The sequence below is a fragment of the Macaca fascicularis genome, chromosome 2 (genome assembly GCF_037993035.2).
Source record: "Macaca fascicularis isolate 582-1 chromosome 2, T2T-MFA8v1.1".
NCBI lineage: Eukaryota > Metazoa > Chordata > Mammalia > Primates > Cercopithecidae > Macaca > Macaca fascicularis.
The window spans coordinates 18,694,012-18,718,052 of NC_088376.1; the positions used below are offsets into that span (position 1 = coordinate 18,694,012).

At 36.1% G+C, this 24,041-nt stretch overlaps 1 protein-coding gene across 28 annotated transcripts in view; it reads right to left on the bottom strand.

Moving 5' to 3' along the window:
• RBMS3 (RNA binding motif single stranded interacting protein 3) overlaps positions 1-24,041 on the bottom strand; it is a 1,486,333-nt gene that overhangs the window by 294,273 nt on the left and 1,168,019 nt on the right. For 25 of the 28 annotated variants that reach the window (XM_074030865.1, XM_005545572.5, XM_005545568.5 and 22 more), the window contains one exon: positions 8,233-8,390. In XM_074030865.1, the coding sequence (XP_073886966.1) occupies positions 8,233-8,390 (158 nt within the window). Of the gene's footprint in view, positions 1-8,232; positions 8,391-16,821; positions 16,986-24,041 lie in introns of those variants that run through there. The other 3 variants (XM_074030871.1, XM_074030870.1, XM_074030872.1) reach the window with 3 other exon arrangements.

The window sequence follows — 24,041 nt, forward strand, 5'->3', positions numbered from 1 at the left end:
ATTTATATTTTAGTTTCAATGTTCCTTCTGAAAACAGAACATAATTCTCTTAACTCTTGCTTCCTATTGCCCTGTACTCTCTATTACATGCCTATGTTTGGTGTGTTTTTGTAATACTTTCATTATCTGATGTTTGATTATTTGTTTATTACATACTTATTGTCATCTCCCTGATAGAGGCAGGAGGCAGACAAATACCTAGGCAGATAGGGAAGGGTCCCCAGTGAAACCTCACGTTCAAGCCTGAAACAGCCTGAAGGCTGAAAGACATGACTGCTGGTTCTGACTGAAAGCTGTGACCCAGAGGGAAACTTCTGCCCCTGTTTGCCTGCTCTTTCCTGTTTGATTCTTTCTGAATAATGCCTTTTAACCAATCAAATGTTGCCTTTTCCAATACTACCTAGGGCTATACTACCCCTTTCTGCTGAGACTTTTCCTTTTGCTTAATAAATTCTGCCCTTCTCACCCTTCAATGTATCCACATGCCTAATTTTTCCTGGACATGAGACAAGAACCCAAATTTAGTTGAACTAGGGAGAAAAATCCTGCATCATCCCCAATCCAGTAGAATATTGGTCTGTAAAAGCAGATATTGTTTTTTGTGTGTGTACATCTCAGAATTACTTCATCTATAACAATTACTGGAATACTGACAAAGCCAGTATTGGATAATAGTGACCAAGCATATTTATTCAATAAACTAAAAGAAAGAATGAAATGATTACATATATATATGTGTGTGTGTGTGTGTATATATATATATGTATATATATATTTGAGCCAAATCTCAGTCAACTTATTGATATAGTTGCTGTCACTCGTTGAATCATCCTGGTCTTTATATTATGACTTCAATATAATTTATAATTATAATTATATTACGTTACAATATAATTGTATTGTATTGTATTGCAAGCTAAGTTATTTCAAACCCATGTAGAACCATGTTTATAACCATAGAGATACAGAGAATAAATGTATTAGCCCAATTCATAGAAAGCTGAGAGTGTAGAAAATATACTAAATAAAAGAGGCTGAAACTTGTTGTCCAAACGATATTGGGCTATATTTCCACCTATTGGCCGGAAGCAGACTAGCTGCCTCTAACGCCACCACTTTTCTGGATGCTCCAATAGTCCTTGTCATGCTTTGTGTTTACAGCAGGTACAGGTCAAAGACATCTTATGAGCCCTAAGCATACTGAATGGCCACCATTTCTAATCTGGAGGTAACAAAGCTCCCTCAATTCCATTTTATAGAGGTAAATGATTTTTCAGAACTCTCTTCCCATTTCACAGAGGGCATTATTTGGTATGTGGTCATTTTTATTTTATAATAATAAAGCAATAAAGTATATATTGTATCCCCTTCATCAGATTTTTATAAAGGCATATATACAACTAGACTGGAGTCTCAGAGATTTCAGAATAACAAATTATTTGATGCAATGTATTTATTTAGTTGGTTCACTGGTTGGTTAGGGTTTTGAAACTCAGGGCTCTGAATGTATGAAAAAGAAAGTAGAATGTTTAACACTCTCCAGCTATGATTCTGACTTTCTGATGGTAAGAGAAAGAGAAAGAGGCAAGGAGAAGAAACAAACGAAGTTAAAAGATGAGACACACAAAAGAAGAACAAAGATGAAGAAGCTGCAGGGGGTCCAGGAGTATACTCTCCAGCAGACCACATCTGATGGCAATTAGAAGAAGAATTAAAATTACCAAAAAGAATGAAACATACAACCTTTACTCTCTTCAATCTCAGAAAACACAATTGTAACCTGTTTCTGTACAAACACAGCTGCAGTTTGGAGATTACTAATCACTAAGTTTACACTTTAGAGTTTTTCCTTAGTCGCTTTTGATTTCCTGGTTCCATGTGTTTAAAATAATAATGGCAAAAGGATTGCCAAAACAGCAAGCGAGAAATTGTTACTGCAGTGATGGATTCAAGACAGATACAGTCAAAACAATATTCCAAACAATTCCAAACAGTTTTTAAAAAATTTGATAGACTTGATGGGCATTTTAAAGAGTCATATATTTGCCTTCAAAGAAAGTAGTTATTTAACATATTCTTAAAAATTCCCATATTTTCATATGATTATTCTGTTTCTGTGGTCTCATTATATTTCAGCAGATGGAAGAAGATAGAGAACAAGAAGTATCAGGCAGTAGGAGGTAAATAAATAACATTTTAACAATATTCAAAGTCATTAGTAGAAAACGCAAAAAAAGACGTGCTATTTACACTGATTGATATTTAATAAGCAGGCTAGTATTTGTATGCCTATAACCAGCTTTTTTTAACTTAATGAAAAGAAAGAAAATCTTAAGTGATTTATTTAGAAAACTTGCACATTCAGTAGGGAGAGGTAGAACACAGGGCTGCCCATGTGTTAGAAGTTGTTCAAACAAAGCTCCATGAGAATCAAATTAAGAGTACTGAAGAAGGGCAAAAATACTACAAAACACAAAGGTCTCTCTGTTCTGCAGTCTCTCACGCTCTTTAGCTCACCAGGGGACAGTAAACGCATTGCTTAAAGAGGTTCTATGTTCCCAGATGTTGAAGCTGGATTAATGGTGAATGCTCACCCGCCTCCCCCTGCCCCCCAACCATTGCTTCCCCACTTTGGGTCATTCTTTACTGGCCTCTCCTAACACCCTCTCAATGTGATTTTTGCTGGACAATCAGTCTCATGTTTCTGGGAGTGGGAAATGGATAACATGAACACACGGTCATGGCCCTCCAGACTCTGGCTGATTTATGCTCTGATCCTTCCCCTCCCAGGCAAGGTACTCTGTTGGCATTCACTAGCTCTGCAGTAGTGGGGCCGACCGTCAGCATTCCCACCGTAAACTTCTGTTTTTAGAGGTTTATAACTTGGCTATAAAATGCTGCCTGGAGGGGGGTGGATCTTACAAAATTGTTTTAAGTTACAAGAGAGTAAACACACACACACACACACACACACACAATACAAATAAAATGTCTGTAATTTCAGACACTATCTTGTGCTTCTGGAACTTTGAAAACCCTGTAATTGTGCTGTCTGTGCGCCCTACTGGCATTCAAATCAATGCTTTGAAGTTCAGCGTTTTAAATATAAAACGAAGATACTTCTTTTACTTTGAAGAGATGGTTATCAAAGAAGATTAATGTATAGTTGCAAGAAAAATAATAATGGGGGAATTCTTTCCAGTCAAAGGAATTTTGAAATCCCTTGTACATGAATTAAGGATCACATCTGATGGTTAGAAGTCACCAATAGTAACATTCAAAATGAAGTCCACTGAAAGAATTATTCAGGTTTTCTGAATTGAGATAGTCATAAATTCAAGAGATATGTACAACAATTTACTAGACACAATAATTGACTGGGTATTCTCCAAATTAAATAAATAAGCACATTCTTTCTTTTCTTCTCTCTTTTTTTTTTTTTTTTTTTTGTCTGAGAAGGAGTCTCACACTATCTTGCGGGCTGGAGTGCAATGGTGTGATCTTGGCTCACTGCAACCTCCACCTCCCAGGTTCAAGCAATTCTCATGCCTCAGCCTCCCGAGTAGCTGGGATTACAGGCATGAGCCACCACACCTGGCTAATTTTTTGTATTTTTAGTAGAGATGAGGTCTCACCATGTTGGCCAGGCTGGCCTCAAACTCCTGACCTCTTGATCTGCCCACCTTGGCCTCCCGAAGTGCTGGGATTACAGGTGTGAGCCACCGCACCCAGTCAGCATGTTTTGTTTTGTTTTTGGGTTTTTTGTTTGTTTGTTTTTGAGACGGAGTCCTGCTCTGTCACCCAAGGTAGAGTGCAACGGCGCGATCTCTGCTCACTGCAAGATCTGCCTCCCGGGTTCACGCCATTCTCCTGCCTCAGCCTCCCGAGTAGCTGGGACTACAGGCACCTGCCACCATGCCCGGCTAATTTTTTGTATTTTTAGTAGAGATGGGGTTTCACCGTGTTAGCTAGGATGGTCTGGATCTCCTGACCTCGTGATCCACCCGCCTCGGCCTCCCAAAGTGCTGGGATCATAGGCGTGAGCCACCGTGCCTGGCCACAGTCAGCATATTCTTTTAATAATGCCTGTGGAACTGTAAACTCCTACAGGAAGAAAAAATTTGTGAGCTAATACTAGTTGGGCTGGTGCTACCAAAGATTTTTCTAATATTCCAGTACTCTATCTTACAATTGGTTTATCATTATCATCAAATGTCTTTCTGCATATGGCTATATTTTTAAAAAACCCCAAACCTTAAAGTGATTTCATTTATTTATCATAAGAAATTTGCTCAAGTTCAATTATGTGTCAATATTCTAAGTACTGGACAGATATAAAGAAGAAGGCATGAGGAACAGGAAGGGGGATAGTTCCTTATTAGTAATTTTGAGAAAGTAAAACAATGTAAATCAGGCATCAACAGGAATCAACTCCACCTGGAAAAATCACAGACAACTTCAAAGCAGTAGTTCTCAAAGGGTGGTTCCCTTATCTGTAGTGTAAGTATCACCTGGAAACTTGTTAGAAATGCAAATAATTGAGTCTCACCCCAAACCAATTGAATCAGAAACTTTAAGAGTGGGCCCAGCAATCAGAGTTTTCACAGATCATTCAGATGGTCCTAAGAACAAGTACTAATGCCATAAGGCAAAGCTTCTTAAGCTTTAGGGTGCTTTTAGAGTCATCTAAGGTGCTTGTTAGTACACAGATTACACACTGCTGAACACCCTCACCACCAGATTGTTAATTCGGTAGGTTGGGGGCAGGAAATTTGCATTTCTAGCAAGTTTTTAGGAAGCACTGCAGCTGCTGATTTGGGAACCACACTTTGAGAACCACTGTCCCAAGACATCTTTATGTAATACAATAATTTCTCTCACTTGCTATGTACTATTCTTGGAAGAATCAAGAAATGGTGACTGAAATCATCTCTGTTTTGTGGTTCAGAGGGAAAATTTCAGATGAGAAAAGCTGAGTGGAAAAGGGACAGGATAATATTCTTAAAAGGAGAAACATTTGTGCAAGGATTAAGTTGTGAATGATCAAATTAGTTAAGGCAAAAGCCATAATTGCTTGAGAAAATGCACAGCAAATGTTATACAGCAAAGTAGGAATTTGGGCAGATCTATTTATGGTACAGCTAACGATATTTTCTCACCCCATTAAATTAGGTTAATCATGTGGGATTCTGATCCTCAAATGTTAAAGTCTAAGATACATGGAGAATGAAATACTTTTTCTGTGTCGGTTTCCTGGCTTCTTTCAAAAGAGAGTCAGACTCACACTTCATTTTTATTTCTTAGGCATAAGAAATCAGTGACTGGTCTTGAAACTATGTTTGCCTTTTCAGTCCACATACCACTTTCTGAAATTGGAAAAGATATTATTTAGAGTACAGAGACCTAAATTTCAGAATTGTAATGTGACTGCTAATTCATATTTGAAGCTCAAAGCTGTAAAAGACCAGTGAATTTAGCTATTCTGAAACTTCACAGAATGGTAATCACGAAATCCACTAGCCACATATCCAGTTATCCATCCAACAATGAAAAAGAAAACTTGACTTAAGGAAATGTACAATCCATTTGGTGAAGACAGAGATTAAACAATGAATTCATTGTAATTGTGATCAAAACTTTTATAGGAGGTGTAACAAGAGCTAACTTTGTCTAAAGCCAAAGATTGGAGGTCAGTGAAAAATTCTTTGAAGAAAAGATGTTTAATCCAATGCCTGAGAGATGAGTAGGCAGAAGTCAGGAGAAGAGCCATGCAAAGTATAACCAGGCAAGAAGGGTGGCTTTTGCCTGAACATGAGACAGAAAGAGTCAAAGCCAGGATGGTGTGCAGTATCAAGAATGATGCTGGAGAGGCTGGCAAGTGAAACGTTGAAGGATTGTAAGCAGGACCCTGACATGATGAGATTTGAACATTGAAGCGCTCACTGTGGCTTCTATATGCACAATGCAATGGAGGAGAGAGAGAGACTGCATTCACAACAGAGATAAAATGTAAAATTCCCATCCTTCCTCAGTTCCTAAAGAAAAATAACTTTGTAAGTTTTATTCTTTCATGATCTCATATACCAGCATTATAGTTTTGCCTTTTAGAATATATATTACTTGAATCTGTCCTTAAGAAAAGTATGCTTCATTTTAAGCAAACTCTCATTGTATAGAAAAGATAAACGGGAGAGAAATGAATAGTTCAATCTTTGTGTTATGAACTGAATTGTGTCCCCTACAAAATTCGTATGTTGAAGTCCTAACTCCCAATGCTTCACAATGTGACTGTATTTGGAGACAGGGTCTTTAAAGGGGGAATTAAGTTAAAATGAGGCCATTAGGGTGGGCCCTAATGTAGTATGACTTGGTGCTCTTATAAGAAGAGATTAAGACACAGGAATGCACAGAAGGAAAGCCATGTGAGGACAGAGGGTGCACACAGCCATTTACAAGCCAAGAAGAAAGGTGTCACAAGAAGCCAGCTATAAAGACACCTTGATCTCTGGCTTCTAGCCTCCAGAATTGTAAGAAAATAAATTTATGTTATATGAGCCACTGTTCTGTGACATTTTATTATGCCAGACTTAGGAAACGAATATACTTTGTACCAACACATCCTTTGTTTAAAGAAAAAAAAAATCACTGTAGGTCTTTTTGGAAATATGTTCTCTTAATGAATTTGAAATGCATTTATTTCCCAGCAGGAGTTCAAATAAAGGAGAAACTAATTTATTGGAGAGTTTTTGGAGGGCAGGGGATGGGGGAAGAACCAAAGGAATGTGCATGGTATGTAAAGTGAAATATGGCAGCTGGTTCAGTGAACTCCCACATTGCTCAGACCTCCAATAGCCAGTTATACACTATATAAGAATGATTACATTGGCTAAATTCAGAGATCCAACTAGTGTCATAGGCTCTGCCTTGGCCATGAAAATCAACAGGTGTCAATGTCCTGAAAGCCTGAATACCTCATATGCACACATTCAAGTTAGGGAGATTTTCTTGATTCTGTTTATTTCTATTCAAATCATCAAGCATGTACCTTGCATATGTCTACTGGTTTACTATGTATACATTATAGAGAATAAGAAGAATTTTCACATGTGGTCCACAACCATAACTCCAAGGAAATAGAGTTAGAGATTAGTTAACATATACATGGCAATTTTTTATCTTCTAAAGTGAGTTAATGGAAGTTAGTTTGGAATGGTTTTTCATTTTTTTCTGGTCTCGAATTCCTGACCTCTTGATCTGCCCGTTTCTGCCTCCCAAAGTTCTGGGATTACAGGCGTGAGCCATCGCTCCTGGCCTTGGAATGGTTTTTCAAGTGACAGCAGAGTTTATCCTAGATGAACAAACTTGTCTGCAATGGGCTGACTTCCACATAACACTTAACATCCATCCATTCATCCATGTTAAATCAGCTGGAGACACACATAAACCAAGCCATAGAGACAAGACTTTTATTTTTCTTCATTGTCTTTGAGCAGTTTCTTTCACTCTGTGGTTTCTTTAGCTTTGTTTTTCATGAAAGCACAGCAGGTACAACTATTTAAACTCCATTCCTGGCTGAGATCCTCTTTTGTAAACATTCCTTCGAAGTTAAAATGAAAATTACTCTTCCTTTTCTTACAATGAAAGGAATACATTTTTTTTCCCCTGTTCTGCCTAAAATATCAAAAACACATAGCCAGGGTCTCTTAAATGCAAATGGCTTCTTGACCTCCCTTGTATTTCTGGGTTTATTGGGTCTTCTCAGTAATTCCTGTTTCTCTAAATGTTTCCTTTCTTTTATTTTCTCTTTACTGAGAAATGCTAGCACCCTTTTTTGGAAATCAATGCCAAAACATTTAGATACTTTGTTCACCACATGGGCTGTTTTGCTTTGGGGTACTGGGCATTTATTATCTCTGTCAGGTATTGGCAGCATCTGATTTTGTTGATCTACAGGCACAGAGAGGACTGGGAACTGAGTATGTATGTTACTGTGACTCAAGACACATAAACACATTCTACGTACATTTTAACAACCACAATTTATTCATAATTACATTGAAATTCTTTAGCTCCAAGCAAAGACACAAAGGGATGACAGATTTGATAAGCTACTTTTAATTTTTTTTTTTTTCTGTGTGTATTCTATTGCTTTGGGCTCTAGTACTAAAGAAGGAATGGAATTTTAAAAGAACAATGAGGAAAGATCGATTACATATAAAGAAAGAATTTTACCTGGCAAAGCCAACACCTCTGCTGACTCCATTAGCGTCTCTCAGTATTCTTGTGGAAATGACATGTCCAAAGGGTTTCAGCATATTCTCAAGTTCCTGCTCATCCATAGAAATGGGGAGATTTGAGATGTATAGGTTTGTTGGGTCTTGCTCTTGTTGCTAAGGGAAGGGAAGAAACAAATGTGGTAAGTTCTGAGTATTGAGAAACATTGTACACATGGAGAAACTTTTGTTTAAACTGCAATGTAGATCATAATCTCCAAAGTGCTCTTGAAAGTTCTTTCACTAGAGGCATTACTTCTTTTTACTGATGCATTGTGCAGAATGTTTATCACAGACAAAATGACCACTGAAAGCCAAGCTCTCTGTCCCTCATTCCTTAGAAAGACTAATACACTTTCTTTCTTTGTTGTTGTTTTTTTTTTTTTTTTTTTTTTTTTTTTTTTTTTTTTTTGAGGTGGGGTCTTGCTCTGTTGCCCAAGTTGGAGTGCAGTGGCATGATCTCGGCTCACTGTAAGCTCTGCCTCACGGGTTTATGCCATTCTCCTGCCTCAGCATCCCAAGTAGCTGGGACTACAGGTGCCCGCCACCATGCCCAGCTAATTTTTTTTGGATTTTTGGTAGAGACAGGGTTTCACCGTGTTAGCCAGCCTGGTCTCTAACTCCTGACCTCAAATGATCCACCCGCCCTGGCCTCCCAAATGCAGGGATTACAGGCGTGAGCCACGACGTCCAGCCTACTAAAAGACTTTTAATGCAATTGAACTAAGGCAAATGTGTATATTCTTTTTTATTACCATTAACCACTACTTCTATGACTACCACTCTTACTACCATCACAATTAGTTACTGATATTGCATTTAGTGAGAGTTCATAATATGCTAAGCATAGTTCCAAACACTTAACATACATTACTTCATTCAATATTCTTAATAGATATAATTACCATTTTATGGATGACAAAATGGATCCCTAACTTACCCAAGTTACACAGCTCATAAGTGCCAAAGTCAGGGCGGAAATCTGGGCCTATCACCAAAGTCCATGGAATTTATTACTCTGGTCTACTGCCTTCCATTAGACCAGCGAGTCTCAAAGTATAGTCCCAGAAATGCAACATCAGCCTTAACCTCACCTGGGAACTTATTGGAAACACAGTTTCTCAGGCCTCATCACAGAACTACTGAAGCAGAATCTGAGAGTGGGCCAAGAAATCTGTGTTTTGACAAGCCCTCCAGGTGATCCTGATGACGGCTTAAGTTTGAGAACTGCTGTCCTAGACCAAGCCTAAATATTTATATACAAATAAGATTATGATGTCTATCATCTCCTATTTCAGCAGCAATAATGCTTAAATAAGCTTTGCTTAATAGAATGGGAAACAAAACCACAATTACTAGAGTTATTTCTGTGTGTATCAATTTTCTCTATTTTATATAATGAAGTAATAATTTAGAACTTAGTTGTATTTATGTCTCAAATAAAATAGTCAAAAATTTGACAGATTAGTCATTAATATCAAAATGTACCAGATAGTTAATTGAACTATTATATTTTAACCAAACAGAAACTTTAGTTTCAAGGATAAGCCAGAGATTAAATTAGAAAAAGAAATCCTGAAGTCTATAGAAAATGGTATTATGTAACAGTAAAATATCTTTTGTGAAAAGAGATCATATTATTAGATATTTATGGTTTTAAAAACAATAAACAAGTACAACAAACAAGAATCCAAATATTGTTTCAGGTCAAGAAATAATTTTTGTGTGCAACTAAATTTCTGTATTTTTAATAACTAAATATTCAGATAGGTTGTGATACTTTTATTAAAACTTGGAGTGAATATGATGTATTATTAGTTTCATTTTAAACCTAGTTTACTTTTCAAGCTTTTGAGTACTGTGGGAAATAGCAAAACTAAAATATAATCTGGAAAAGATGACTAGAGTCTTAATATCTAGGAATAGTTTACATATAGAGACTGAATCAGTGAAGTCAATCTCCCTCTCTCTCTGTCACAGACATATACATAAACACACACACGCACACACACATACACACACCCCACTATCACCACCACCATCATCACTACCATCACCAATAACTGTAATGGTCCTAGAGAAAAAAACAGAGATAATATTATTCTTCTTTAAATAGTTTTGATCTTGTTTTTGTTTCTGTGAGGCGATAAATTAAAAAACAAAGGGACATTTCAGATACATAATAATGAACCTTATCTACATATAACTTCCAGTTCATAGTATTTCACCATTTATCATTTAATCTTCACATTGTCGCTCCAAAAGTAGTTTGGCAAATATCATTACACTTAACGGATAATGAGGAAATGGAGACATGAAAGATTCACCATCTTGCCAAAGGACAATCTAATAATTAGTGATGGGGTTAACGTGATATTTAGTGACTAATTTTCCTATCTTCCAGCTCAGTGTATTTTCCACCAGTCCAATGTTTCTCAAGCTTCAATTATTTGAAATACCAAATGTTAGAAATTTTTGACAGTCATAGGTTGTTACTTATTTTAATTTTTTTTCTAAATAAACATACCTCTGGGGCTTAAATAAATCTATTTAAAAAAATAACTTTGTGTTGTTACCACAACTAAAAGGCCAGTATTACTTGCCGTAAATAGAAGGTTACTATAAAAACAGTGAACAAACTAATGTTTTCAAATTATAGCTAGATACTGTTTGCAGAAGGCTTTGGAGCTCCCGCTTGACTCTCTGTTGCAAAGGGAATTAATAATTAATGGAAGAGTTAGAAGCACACTAGCACCAGACTGAGTCTTTTTACTGGGAAGAATCAGAATTTAAAAAGAATCGAGAAATGAACAACTTTCTTATGATGTGATTTCTGAGTCCCACATGTCTAGAACTACTCAAGTTATACAAGAAATACATGCCCCAGAGCTTTGGAGTTCCTCATCAACCCAGAGCTTACCAATGAATGGGCCACAGCACATGACAGTCCTATGAATGGGTTGGAATTTGCTCAATATTCAATACCCCTTTGCCCTTGATCAGGTTAATAATCACAGTCTACGCCATTGTCTCAGGTACTGTATAGATCTTAGAATTTTCTCCAGGCATCAGTGCACCAGTTTATCCAAATTCAAAGTCATTTCCAAATTCCCTGAGTACTGAATGCATTGCAGCTGCTCAAAATGGTGTACCATAAATACGCAGGGCTCAGTACATAAGGGATTGCCTGGTAAGCTATTTTCTGAATCCAAATTCAAACAACAAGGCCAACTCTTTAATTTGTATTCACAGAGTCAGTAGCATATTGGATAGTGTCATTCCTTAATCTGTATTCACGGAAAGAATATGACATTGGGGAGTGTTATTTAAGTAATTCTGTTCTTTGAAATGAATGCAGTATTAGTCTTGAATATATTGGTTGAAAATAGAATTTAAATTATGCATAAAATAAACTTTAAAATAGTATATACATTTATGTTTTTACTTTCAATTATATTTATATATCAGGTTTATGTAAATGGATGGTCATTTTCAAAAGGTTCATTGGCACTATGAAACAAAGAGCACTTTCCTTTCAATTTTCCAGAAAGGTTTTTCACAAGATAATTGCAATCAAAAAGATCTTTTTATAATTTTTTAACTTAAATTTTTATGGACAGAGCTCCTAAATGGATCTCAGGTGGCATCTTATCCAGTCTTATCATCTAACAGATGGAAAAAAGCAGAAACTAGTGGCGAGATTATGACTTGCCCAAGGCCACTCAGCTAGAAGAAGAGGCTAGAAATAGAGCCCAAGTCCTTTTGTACTTGAGCTGATGTTTTTGCCAATTTACAACACTGACTTTGTTCTTAAAATCCAATGATTAATAAATAGCAGGTTGTGGTTCAAAAGAATATTATACAGACAAAGATAAATATATCTGAGTTCCTTGTTTTATTCACTTTTGCCTGTTTGTCCATAAGCTTGAGTTAAAGAGTGAAGGCTATGAAAAAAGAGCTCCTAGCCTTAGCTAGTATTCTACACATAGTCATTGAATGAATATTGTGCAGTGTATATTAGATGGTAAAAGTATATGACTACAATTCATACATCTATTACATTTGACTGTCCATATCACTATAAGTAACTCCCTCATTTTGGTCTGTTTCTACATTTTTTCATTTGTATAAGGATTTCTTGGTTTATTATTTAGTTTTGTCAAAAGCTCATTAAAAGTTAGAAAAGTATCCTCTCCATTGTTAATGGGAGCCCAGATCTGTCATCTTATGCAAAAATATGTAAATAATTTATGTTCCCTGAAACGACTTCCTTTTTCTCAGGTTTTTAGTGTACGTATGCCATCAAAATCAAATTTATTGGCATTCGTTTGCTTTTGAGCAGTTTAAGACAATTTCATAACTTCAGAACATTTCAAGGTGGCTAAGCAAATGAATACTTGTAGAGGACAAGAAAACACTGCCCTATCTAGATCAAAGGTTATGTCTGGGTTTTTGAGTATGCATTATGGCTATTATAAAAACACAATTCTGAAAAAAGCTATTAGAACACAATTTTAAAACTCAAAAACAATCTAATAACATTCACATTTGATGGAATGACATTTAAATGCTCTGGAAGTAGCTACAGTACTAACACTAAATTGAGATTTTAGAGTAATTTCTTAAACTCCCTGGAGCGTGAACTATTTTTATTTCCCATATGCCATTGATCAATATATTTGTAGAATATAATAAAAATAAATTAATAGGAAATAAAAGGATATGCAAAATGCAAGTCCAACTTTTTATTATTACACTCAACAGACACCAAATTACATATCGGATTAGATATTATGTTAATGTCAATTGTTATAAAAGATTTTAAATGCTTTCTCTCAATTTCTGTACACATTTCATTGTGGACAAGTAGCAAGTAACAAACTTTGAGTAGAACTGCTTTATGGGACTATATTCCTACTATACTTATTTCATAATGGAACACCCTATGGGTCTCAGTAAGTTATTAGTTCTTGCTTACTTTATATACTATTGAATCCTTTTTAAAAAACATTTTTAATTGGCAAGTAATAATTGTACAAATGTATGTGGTGCAAAGTGATATTCTGATATATGAATACAAGTATAATGATTGAATCAGGGTAATTAGCATATTCATAACCTCGAACATTTATTATTTGTGTTGGGAACATTCAAACTCCTTTCTTCCAGATATTTAAAGATATGCAATAAATTATTGTTAATTATAGTCACCCTACAGTGCCATCAAACTCTAGACCTTATTTATCCTAACTAGTTGTAATTTTGTACTTGTTTATCAAAAGACCCCCATATCCCCACTTCCTGCTACCCTTCCTAGCCTCTAGTACCACAGTTCTACTCTCTGCTTCTATGAGTTCAACTTTTTTAGCTCCTACATATGAGTGAGAGTATGTGCTATTTATCTTTCTGTGTGCCTGACGTGTTTCACTTAACCTAATATCCTCCAGGCTCATCTATGTTGTCATGCATGAGAGAATTTTATTCTTTTTTATGAATAAATATTCCACTGTGTGTGTGTGTGTGTGTATACACATACTAAATTTTTAAACGGTGCTATAAAAACTGGAGAGCCACACACAGAATAATGAAACTAGACCCTTATCACTTACCATATACAAAAATCAACTCAAAATCTCAAAATGGCTTAAAGACTTAAATGTAAGACCCCAAACTGTAAAACTACTAGAAGACAATATAAGGGAAAGGGTTTAGGATATTGGTCTGGACAAAGATATTTTGTGGTTAAAACTTCAAAAGCACAAGCAACAAAAGGAAAAATGGACAAATGGGACTATATCCAACTAAAAGGAAACAATCAACCTAGTAAGGAGACAACCTGCACAATGGGCGAAAATATTTGCAAACTATTCATCTGCCAAGTATTCGTAATGGCCAACAGATATATGAGAAAGATACTCAACATCACTAATCATCAGGGAAATGCAAATCAAAACCATAATGATATATCATCTCACCCCTATTAGAATGCCTATTGTCAGAAAAAAAAAACAGAAAAAAATAACCAATGCTGGTGAGGATGTTGAAAAAAAGGAAATTCTTATACATTGTTAGCCAGAATGTAAATTAGTATAGCCATTATGGAAAACAGTATGAGGGTCCTCAGAAGACTGAAATTACTAACATGTGACCCAGCAATCCCACTACTAAGTATCCAAAGAAAAGGAAATAAGTATATCAAAAAGATATGTGCACCTCCACGTTTATTCCAAGTTCTTTTAAATCACAAAATTGTGTATAACCAATTTATAGAAATTTTTTAACTATTGGGTGAAAAAATGCTATCTCAAGATGAATTATCCTAATCAGTGGTGACAAAACATTTAGAAATACCCTGAAGAGGTACGAAACGACTCTAAAGCAAGCTTGCAACTATAGACATGTTTTAAAAACATTGAGGAGGATGTATATATAGACTAAAGATAATAATGTTACCTTATATAGAGCAGAGTTTTTAGTATTTTAAATGTTTCAGGGTCATTTTATATCATGTGGCCCTTTATCTACCTTGTAAGGTAGATAGGGAAAGAGTTATTATTCCAAAAATACAAATGAGAAAACTGGGTCCTATATCTTAAGCTAGTAAGTGAAGAAGCAATATCATAAGTGATATTGTTTGACTTGATGTAGTACTTTTTACTACACTACAACAATTCTAGAGATTGCCTATAAATATCATTATTCAGTGATTCTCACCTGTAGAAAAGAAAATTAATGTGGATGCAAAGGAGCAAGATTTTTTAATGGAACAGTCTATTTTATATGCTGCAGCAATTTAAAAATTAATAATAAAAACTAAATTTTTTTTTCTCACTTTGAAAACAGGGAATCAGAGCATTCTATGTTAACAAACTGCCCTAAAGGCATCAGATATTTTGGAATTAGTTTAACACCAATTTGAACAAAGATGTCTTCACTTTTTTGGTGATAGTTACTGCACCGCTAGATGAGAACTGATGGAAACCTGCCATTTTGGCCATACTTGCTTCACTATTATATATTTGTATGATAGTTAATTTTATGTGTCAACTTGACTGAGTCACCGTGTGCCCAGATTGGTCAAACCATTTTCTGGGTGTTTCTATGGGGCTATTTTTGAATGAGTTTAACATTTAAACTGATACACTGTGTGAAACAGATTGCTCTCCTCAGTGTGGGTGGCTCTCACCCAATCAGTTGAAGACTTGAATAAAACAAAAAGGCTGATCCTCCCCAGAGTTAAGAAAGACTTCCTCCCGTCTGACTGAGGCGGGACTTCATTTTCCCGCCTTCAGACCCTGACTGAAATATCAGCCCTTCTTGAGTCTTGAACCTGACAGCCTGGAGACTGGAACAACCGTGTGGGCTCTCCTAGGACCCCAGCTGCCAACGGAAGAGCTTAGGACTTGTCAGACTCCATAATCTCATGAGTCAAGTTCATATGATAAAGAGGGGAGGGAGGAAGATGGAGTGATGTGGGGGAGGATGTGGGGGACAGAGGAAGGAAGGGAGAGAGGGAGAAGGAGGAGAGGGACAGATGGAGGGAGAGGGGGGAGAAAAAGAGAAGGAGTGAGAGACTAAGGTAAAGGGAGGGAGGGACAGAATGGGAGATGGGGAGAGGGAGAAATGGGAGACAGATGGAAAGATGGAGGGAAAGAGGAAGAGAGGGAGATGGACAGAAGGACAGAGAGAGACTTGTGGCGGGGAGAGAGGGGGGACAGGGGATGGGGTGGTGCGGGAGAGGGAGTGAGAGAGAGACACATCCTATTGGTTCTGTTTCTCTGGAGAACCGTGGCTAATACAATGTGTTCGTTTTGTCAAATCTGTATTGCTACAAAAAAATAAGGACCTACGATCAGCTCTGACCTTCCCACTAGGACTTCTGCATTCCTGGACACAAAGCCAGTGCTCTGACTAGGCAAAGTAAGATGCCTTACCTCAAGATAGGCGCTCCAGAAGCAAACATCCAAGGTAAGGCATTAAAGACCAAAGGGAAGAGTAAAGAAGGACTGCAGAGAAGTAGGCTTTCACCCTTAAATGGTGCCTAAAAACATGCCCTCTGTCCTGTTTGCTAAGCAGTGAAGGTGCCTCTATATTTTCAATTGCCTTTTATCTCTACTAAAAGAGAAAAGGTGATTTCTCTTTTGCTAGTTCTGCATGGTGATTCAGTTAGAGGAAGGTGACTCCCATTATTTTCCTTCCAAAGCAAAAATAAGAGCAATTTCCCTAAAATAAGAAACAATAAGAACAATGTCCCCAAGAAACACTTTTTAAAAAAGAAGTATTTAATTATTTTGGTTATAAAGTAAGCACAGTGTCAGGAACTGGAGTTCATGTCCTCAAGTTCAATTGGAGGGTTTAATTCTGGAGAACAAACTCAGCAGAGATCTGACTGTGAAACAACACCCAGTGTTGAACCACTGATCATTTAGGCTATTCTTTAAGGCTTGGGCTGGCTTTTATTTCTAGATCAATTGAGCAGCCTTGAATTGAGTTGGGCGGTGAATGATTCCGTGAGGATCTTCAGCCTTTATGACTAAATTTGAGTTACCTGTGGTCCTGGAACAGGTGGCCAGATTGGATCCCTGGCTTTCCTTGACTTCTCCCTCCACATACACCTCATGAACTTGAGCTCAGTATCACCAGTTATCAGCCCTGATGTGATGGTTTCTCCTGTGAGAAAATGCTAAATTAACATTTTACAATATTGAGATCTCTCTATAGTTTTATTATATTACTATATCACAAATATATAATGTTTTGTACTCATAGTCTTGATGGTCAAAAATGAGAACAGGAAACAAAACTATAGAGAACTACTCAATATTGTAAACAAATCTCACATTTTCTTAGAGTCTAATTCACTGCTCAGAAAGAGGCTCCCCAGGAATGTCTATTTTATCCATCTGCTATGAACTCTGAGATAGAAAGCTCTAACTGATTTATCGATAAAGACTATGATGCTCCAAACAACTATGGAACTGTGGAAATAGCATGAAGGCAGCCATAGTTTTACTATGATACACTACTAATTTCTTCTTAAATAACCACCACAACACATACAAATATAGAACAGATGCAAAACATTTTTGTATCTTCTGCCTAGAATATGACAGCTTAGGCTGGCTGAGTCTCACCCAGATTCACCTTCGGTAAACTCACAAAAACATACCACTGAAATGTAAAAGGTATTAGGGGCATTGAGTTCCTCTCAAGGACAACCATTCTCACTGTAGTCGATTGACATCTCCGCCCCCTGCCCAGAACACAGCACAAATGATGACTCTGGGAATTATGCAACAGAGCTTATGTGACAAACACTATGTCATCTATATTAAGGCTGCCAAATAAAATATAAGACATCTCATTAAATTTAATTTTTGATAAATAACAAATACTATTTTTAGTATTCATGATAATACACAAGACATATTTGTACTAAAATTATTCATTGTCATATAAGATTAACATTAATATCATTTTTAATAAACTGTTGTTAGGTAAGATATGTATCATTACCTTTACCTTTTTATGGTATGATATTATCTAGTATTTATACTGCTTACTATATGAAAAATACTACGATTTAATGTCATTTAAATTCATTATGTTTATATTCCTTAACCCTTGAGGTAGATAGCCCCATTTTACATGTGAGAAAGCTGATGTTATAAGAAACAATTGTTCTTTTTGCTTAGGATTGTCTTGGCTATGCGGCCTCTTTTTTGGTTCCATATGAACTTTAAAGTAGTTTTTTTCCAATTAGAAAATGCTCATCTTCATTAGTCATCAGAGAAATGCAAATCAAAACCACAATGAGATACCATCTCATGCCAGTTAGAATGGCGATCACTAAAAAGTCAGGAAACAACAGATGCTGGCATGGCTGTGGAGAAATAGGAATGCTTTTACACTGTCGGTGGGAGTGTAAATTAGTTCAACCATTGTGGAAGACAGTGTGGTGATTCCTCTAGTTCTAGGATCTAGAACTAGAACTAGAACTAGAAATAGCATTTGACCCAGCCATCCCATTACTGGGTATACATTTATAATGTATTTCTGGTTCTAGATCCTTGAGGAATTGCCACACTATCTTCCACAATGATTGAAATAATTTACACTCTCACTAACAGTGTAAAAGCATTCCTATTTCTCCACAGCCATGCCAGCATCTGTTGTTTCCTGACTTTTTAAGAATTGCCATTATAACTGGCATGATATCGTATCTCTTTGTGGTTTTGATTTGCATTTCTCTAATAACCAGTGATGATGAGCTTTTTTTCATAATTGTTGGCTGAATAAATGTCTTCTTTATATCCTTTGCCCACTTTTTTGTTGGGGCTGTTTCTTTTTTCCTTGTAAATTTAAGTTCCTTTTACATTCTGGATATTAGACCTTTGTCAGATGGTAGATTGCAAAAATTTTCTCCCATTCTGTAGTTTGCCTGTTCGCTTTGATGATAGTTTCTTTTGCTGTGCAGAAGCTCTTTAGTTTGATTAGATCCCATTTGTCAAGTCTGGCCTTTGTTGCAATTGCTTTTAGTGTTTTAGTCATGAAGTCTTTGGCCATGCCTATATCCTGAATGATATTGCCTAGGTTTTCTTCTAGGATTTTTATGGTTCTGGGTTTTACCTTTAAGTTTTCAATCCATCCTGAGTTAATTTTTATATAAGGTGTAGCCAGTTTTCCCACTGCCATTTATTAAATAGGGGATCCTTTCCCTATTGCTTATTTTTGTCAGGTTTGTTGAAGATCAGATGGTTGTAGATGTGTGGTGTTATTTCTGAGGCCTCTATTCTGTTCCATTGGTCTATATATTTGTTTTGGTACCAGTACCATATTGTTTTAGTTATTGTAGCCTTGTAGTATAGTTTAAAGTCAGGTATTGTGATGCCTCCAGCTTCGTTCGTTTTGCTTAGGATTGTCTTGGCTATACAAGCTTTTTTCTCATTCTATACTAAATTTAAAGAAGTTTTTTTTTTTTTTTCTAATTTTGCGAAGAAAGTCAGTGGTAGCTTAACAGGAATAGCATTGAATCTATAAATTACTTTGGGCAGTATGGCCATTTTCACCATTTTCATTATATTGATTCTTCCTATCCATGAGCATGGAATGTTTTTCCATTTGTTTGTGTCTGCTCTTATTTCCTTGAGCAGTGGTTTGTAGTTCTCCTTGAAGAGGTCCTTCACGTCTCTTGTAAGTTGTATTCCTAGGTATTTCATTCTCCCATGCAATTGTGCATGCGAGTTTACTCATGATTTGGCTCTCTGTTTGTCTTGTTGGTGTATAAGAATGCTTGTGATTTTTGCACATGGATTTTGTATCCTGAGACTTTGCTCAAGTTGCTTCTCAGCATAAGGAGTTTTTGGGCTGAGATGATGGTGTTTTCTAAATATAAAATCACGTCATCTGCAAACAGAGACAACTTGACTTCCTCTCTTCCCATTTGAATATCGTTTATTTCTTTCTCTTGACTGACTGCCCTGGCCAGAACTTCCAATACTATGCTGAATAGGAGTGGTGAGATAGGGCATCCTTGTCTTGTGCCAGTTTTCAAAAGGAATGCTTCTAGCTTATGACCATTTGGTATGATATTGGCTATGGGTTTGTCATAAATAGCTCTTATTATTTTGAGATATGTTCTATCAGTACCTAATATATTGAGAGTTTTTAGCATGAAGAGGTGTTGAATTTTATCGAAGGTCTTTACTGCATCTATTGGGATAATCATGTGATTTTTGTCATTGGTTCTGTTTATATGATGGATTATGTTTATTGATTTGTATATGTCGAACCAGCCTTGCATCCCCGGGATGAAGCCAACTTGATTGTGGTGGATAAGCTTTCTCATGTGATGCTGGATTCAGTTTGCCAGTATTTTATTGAGGATTTTTGCATCGATGTTCATCAGGCATATTGGCCCAAAATTTTCTTTTCTTTTCTTTTCTTTTTTTTTGTTGTGTCTCTGCCAGGTTTTGGTATCAGGATGATGCTGGCCTCATAAAGTGAGTTAGGGAGGATTCCATCTTTTTCTATTGTTTGAAACAGTTTCTGAAACAATGGTACCAGCTCTTCTTTGTACTTCTGGTAGAATTCGGCTCTGAATCCATCTGGTCCTGGGGTTTTTTTGGTTGGTAGGGTATTAATTACTGTCTCAATTTCAGAACTTGTTATCGGTCTATTCAGGGATTTGACTTCCTCCTGGTTTAGTCTTGGGATGGTGTATGTGGCCAGGAATTTATCCCTTTCTTCTAGATTTTCTAGTTTATTTGCATAGAGGTGTCTATAGTATTCTCTGGTAGTAGTTTGTATTTCTGTGGGATCAGTGGTGATATCCCTTTTATAATTTTTATTGTGTCTATTTTATTCTTCCCTCTTTTCTTCTTTACTAGTCTAGCTAGCAATCTATCTATTTTGTTAATCTTTTCAAAAAACCACCTCCTGGATTCACTGAATTTTTGAAATGTTTTTCGTGTCTCTATCTCCTTCAGTTCTGCTGTGATCTTAGCTGTTTCTTGTCTTCTGTTAGCTTTTGCATTTTTACTTGCAATTAAAAAAAAATTGTAAGTTAGAAAGGGATAAGTCTTATGTTTAATGTGACTCAACAATGAGTTAAATAATTTTACTTAGAGTGCCTAGACTATCAATGAAAAAGTAATGCATACATCTTAGTTTTTCTTAGTTACATGTTTTCTCCCTGTAGGAGTCTTGTGATTCAGTAAGTAGCTCACCTGAACAAATGGAAGTACTTGTGGTCACAACACTAATCCAACTCAAAGTCACTTGTCGATTTCCATCTCTTGACTTGGGCAAATTACTAAATGGATCATCCACTTATGTTTTTATATTTGCTCTTGATCATTCACTCACTCATTCAACAGTTCTTTCATCTTCTCGTGTACGTCACCCCTTGAGCTAAATCCTGAGGGCACAGATGTAATAGGACATGATCTCTGCCTGCCTTAGAAAGTTCAGACTAGTGGATGTTATACAACTAAATTTAAATAATAGAGTCCTATTTTTTGTTAGCTGACACATTAGGGCAGCTAAGACTTAGATATCTGTCTCCTGACTCTTATAGCCCATAACTTGAAATTCTATTTTCCTTAAAATGATGATTTGACAGTCTAAATTATTTTTAAATGGTGTCTCAGCTACATGATATGCATGAAAATTAAATTTTAAAATGTAAAAGCCACTGAGAGACATTAAGCCCTAAAACAATGACAAACATCAATTTGGACTGACTATTTAACTATATATTTCCATTTGAATAAAAATGATTTTGTTTGTAATCCTCTAGAAAACTTTGAGTAGGCATGAGCTGTAAACATGTAATGACATGGTGACCCTGACACTAACTGTTATTAACACTTCTCAGCAAATTTCGTGGACTGAAAAATAGAAATAATAATACTAATAACCTCAGAGGGTTATTGTAGAAATTCAATGTTATGACATACTAAAAACTTAGCAGAGTTCCAGGAATATAAAAGCTCAGTAAATCATGATTATTTCTATAATTTTTATTACATAAGGAAATTTAGAACATTTTACGAGGATAGCTACTAACTAAATATAAGTCATGCTAATTAAAGAACAATTATCACTATTTAGAATGTGTCCCATTGTGTTCCTCGTAAGTATAAACTTACTAGATGTTTTATTAAATTATATGGAGGTAGGCATATTAAATTGATAATGAGATCCTTAAAATGTGGCCACTGTATTAGCAAGAGAATCAAGAAATATATTACGGGATGGGAAACATAACACTGTTCCTATCATTTGCGAGCTACAAAGATTAATGATTTATTACTGGGCTCATTAATCAAAACTGTGTGGCTTTTTTTTTAAGGAGCAATTCCACTGTTCAAGTCAATTAGCCCACCAAAGCTATTACACCGAAGAAGCTGCAGTGTTATTCAGACTTCCCTGGGAGTATTTAGAGTATAAAATAAATGCTATTATTCAGAAGATACCGAATTGCTAAGCTTCTTAAACTTATACAATTGGGAACCTGCAGTACATTAAAATGCTGAAACTCATTAAGTGTCTTTTTTTTCTCTCATCTTTCGAGTCATTGGCATTCTCAGCACTGTTAAAAACAGTAAAATGCTCCTGGCTTCCAAGGATAGGGTGACTTCTGCTCTTTCACCTCCACCTCAATGAATCACTGAGGCAGAACTGGCACCCAGCCTTTGAAACAGCAACAGATTCTGCTGGATTATCCTAATATTGGAACAGGACAACAATATTAGCTAAGATGTTATAGGAGAGGGGGAAAATGCAACTAGCACATAACTGATCACTTACCTTCTTAGCTCTATTTAAACTGTCTGAGCATCTGTACATAAAATGTCATTAATGATTTTAACCCATATGATAAAATAACAATCTATGAGTTCCTTCTTATATAAGTGAATTACTAGACAAAAGAGAAAAAGATAAACCTGTACTTAAAGTATAATAAAAGCTAATAAATGTAGAAGGAATGTTGACATGAACAAAATCACCACATGATACCCCTGAAAGTAATAATTTCTTTAGATTAGAATGATCAGTATATCTAAAAACTAGTGAGTGAGGCTGGACACGGTGGCTCAGGCCTGTAATGCTAGCACTTTGGGAGGCCGAGGAGGGTGGATCACCTAAGGTCAGGAGTCGAGACCAGCCTGGCCAACGTGGTAAGACCCCATCTCTACTAAAAATATAAAAACTTAGCCAGGCGTGGGGGCGTGCGCCTATAATCCCAGCTACTCGGGAGGATGAGGCAGGAGAATCACTTGAACCTGAGACGTGTAGGTTGCAGTGAGCCAAGATCATGCCATTGAACTTCAGCCTGGGCAACAAGAGTGAAACTCCGTCTCAAAAATTAAAAAAACAACAAACGAGTGAGTAAAAGTCTGATAGGAACTAGGAAATGTACATCAATCAAATAATCTCCCTATAAGACATTTATTAATTATAAGGGGGGAGATTGTAACTTTTCCATGGAGACATTTGGCAAACATCACCGTAAACAAGTGATCAAGGTAGTATCAGCAGAATGGTATGAATGAGTACCTTGCATCTCTCGATATGATATACTGAGAAGCACAACACAGCACTATATGGCATTCCTTTCAACAAGGCATAACCTGAACCTAATCATAGAAAAACATCCCACAGATCTAAGGTATGGATGCTCTAGATAATAATTGGCTTACAATCTTCAAAAATGTCAAGATGAAGAAAGTCAGAAGAATGATTGCAGATTGAAGGACACTAAGAGACTTATGAATGTAACATTTGATCCTGGATTGAATCCTAGATCCCAAACCCTCCCCTACAAAAATTTTTTGTTTATTAAAAGGACATTCATAGAATAATGCAAAATTCAACTAAGTTCTATAGATTAGACATTTCTATTGTACCAGTGTTAATTTCCTGATGTTATTTCACTGTTGTAATGTAAATGAATAACCTTGTCATTAGGACATATAAATAAACTCTTTATGGATACAGGGGCATCATATCCTTAATTTACTCTCAAACATCCTAAAATAGTAATATGTGTATATTAATAGAGAAAATGAGAAAACAAATGTAAGAGATGTTAATACGTGGGAAATCTGCGTGAAAAGTATTATTGTATTTTTGCAACGTTTTTATAAGTTTAAAAGTATTCAAAAATAACATGAAAAAACTGAAAAAATACAATAAAGAAGCTGTTAATTTTGATAGCCAAAATCCACAAATATAAAAGTATTCCTCATAAGTGCTTTACCT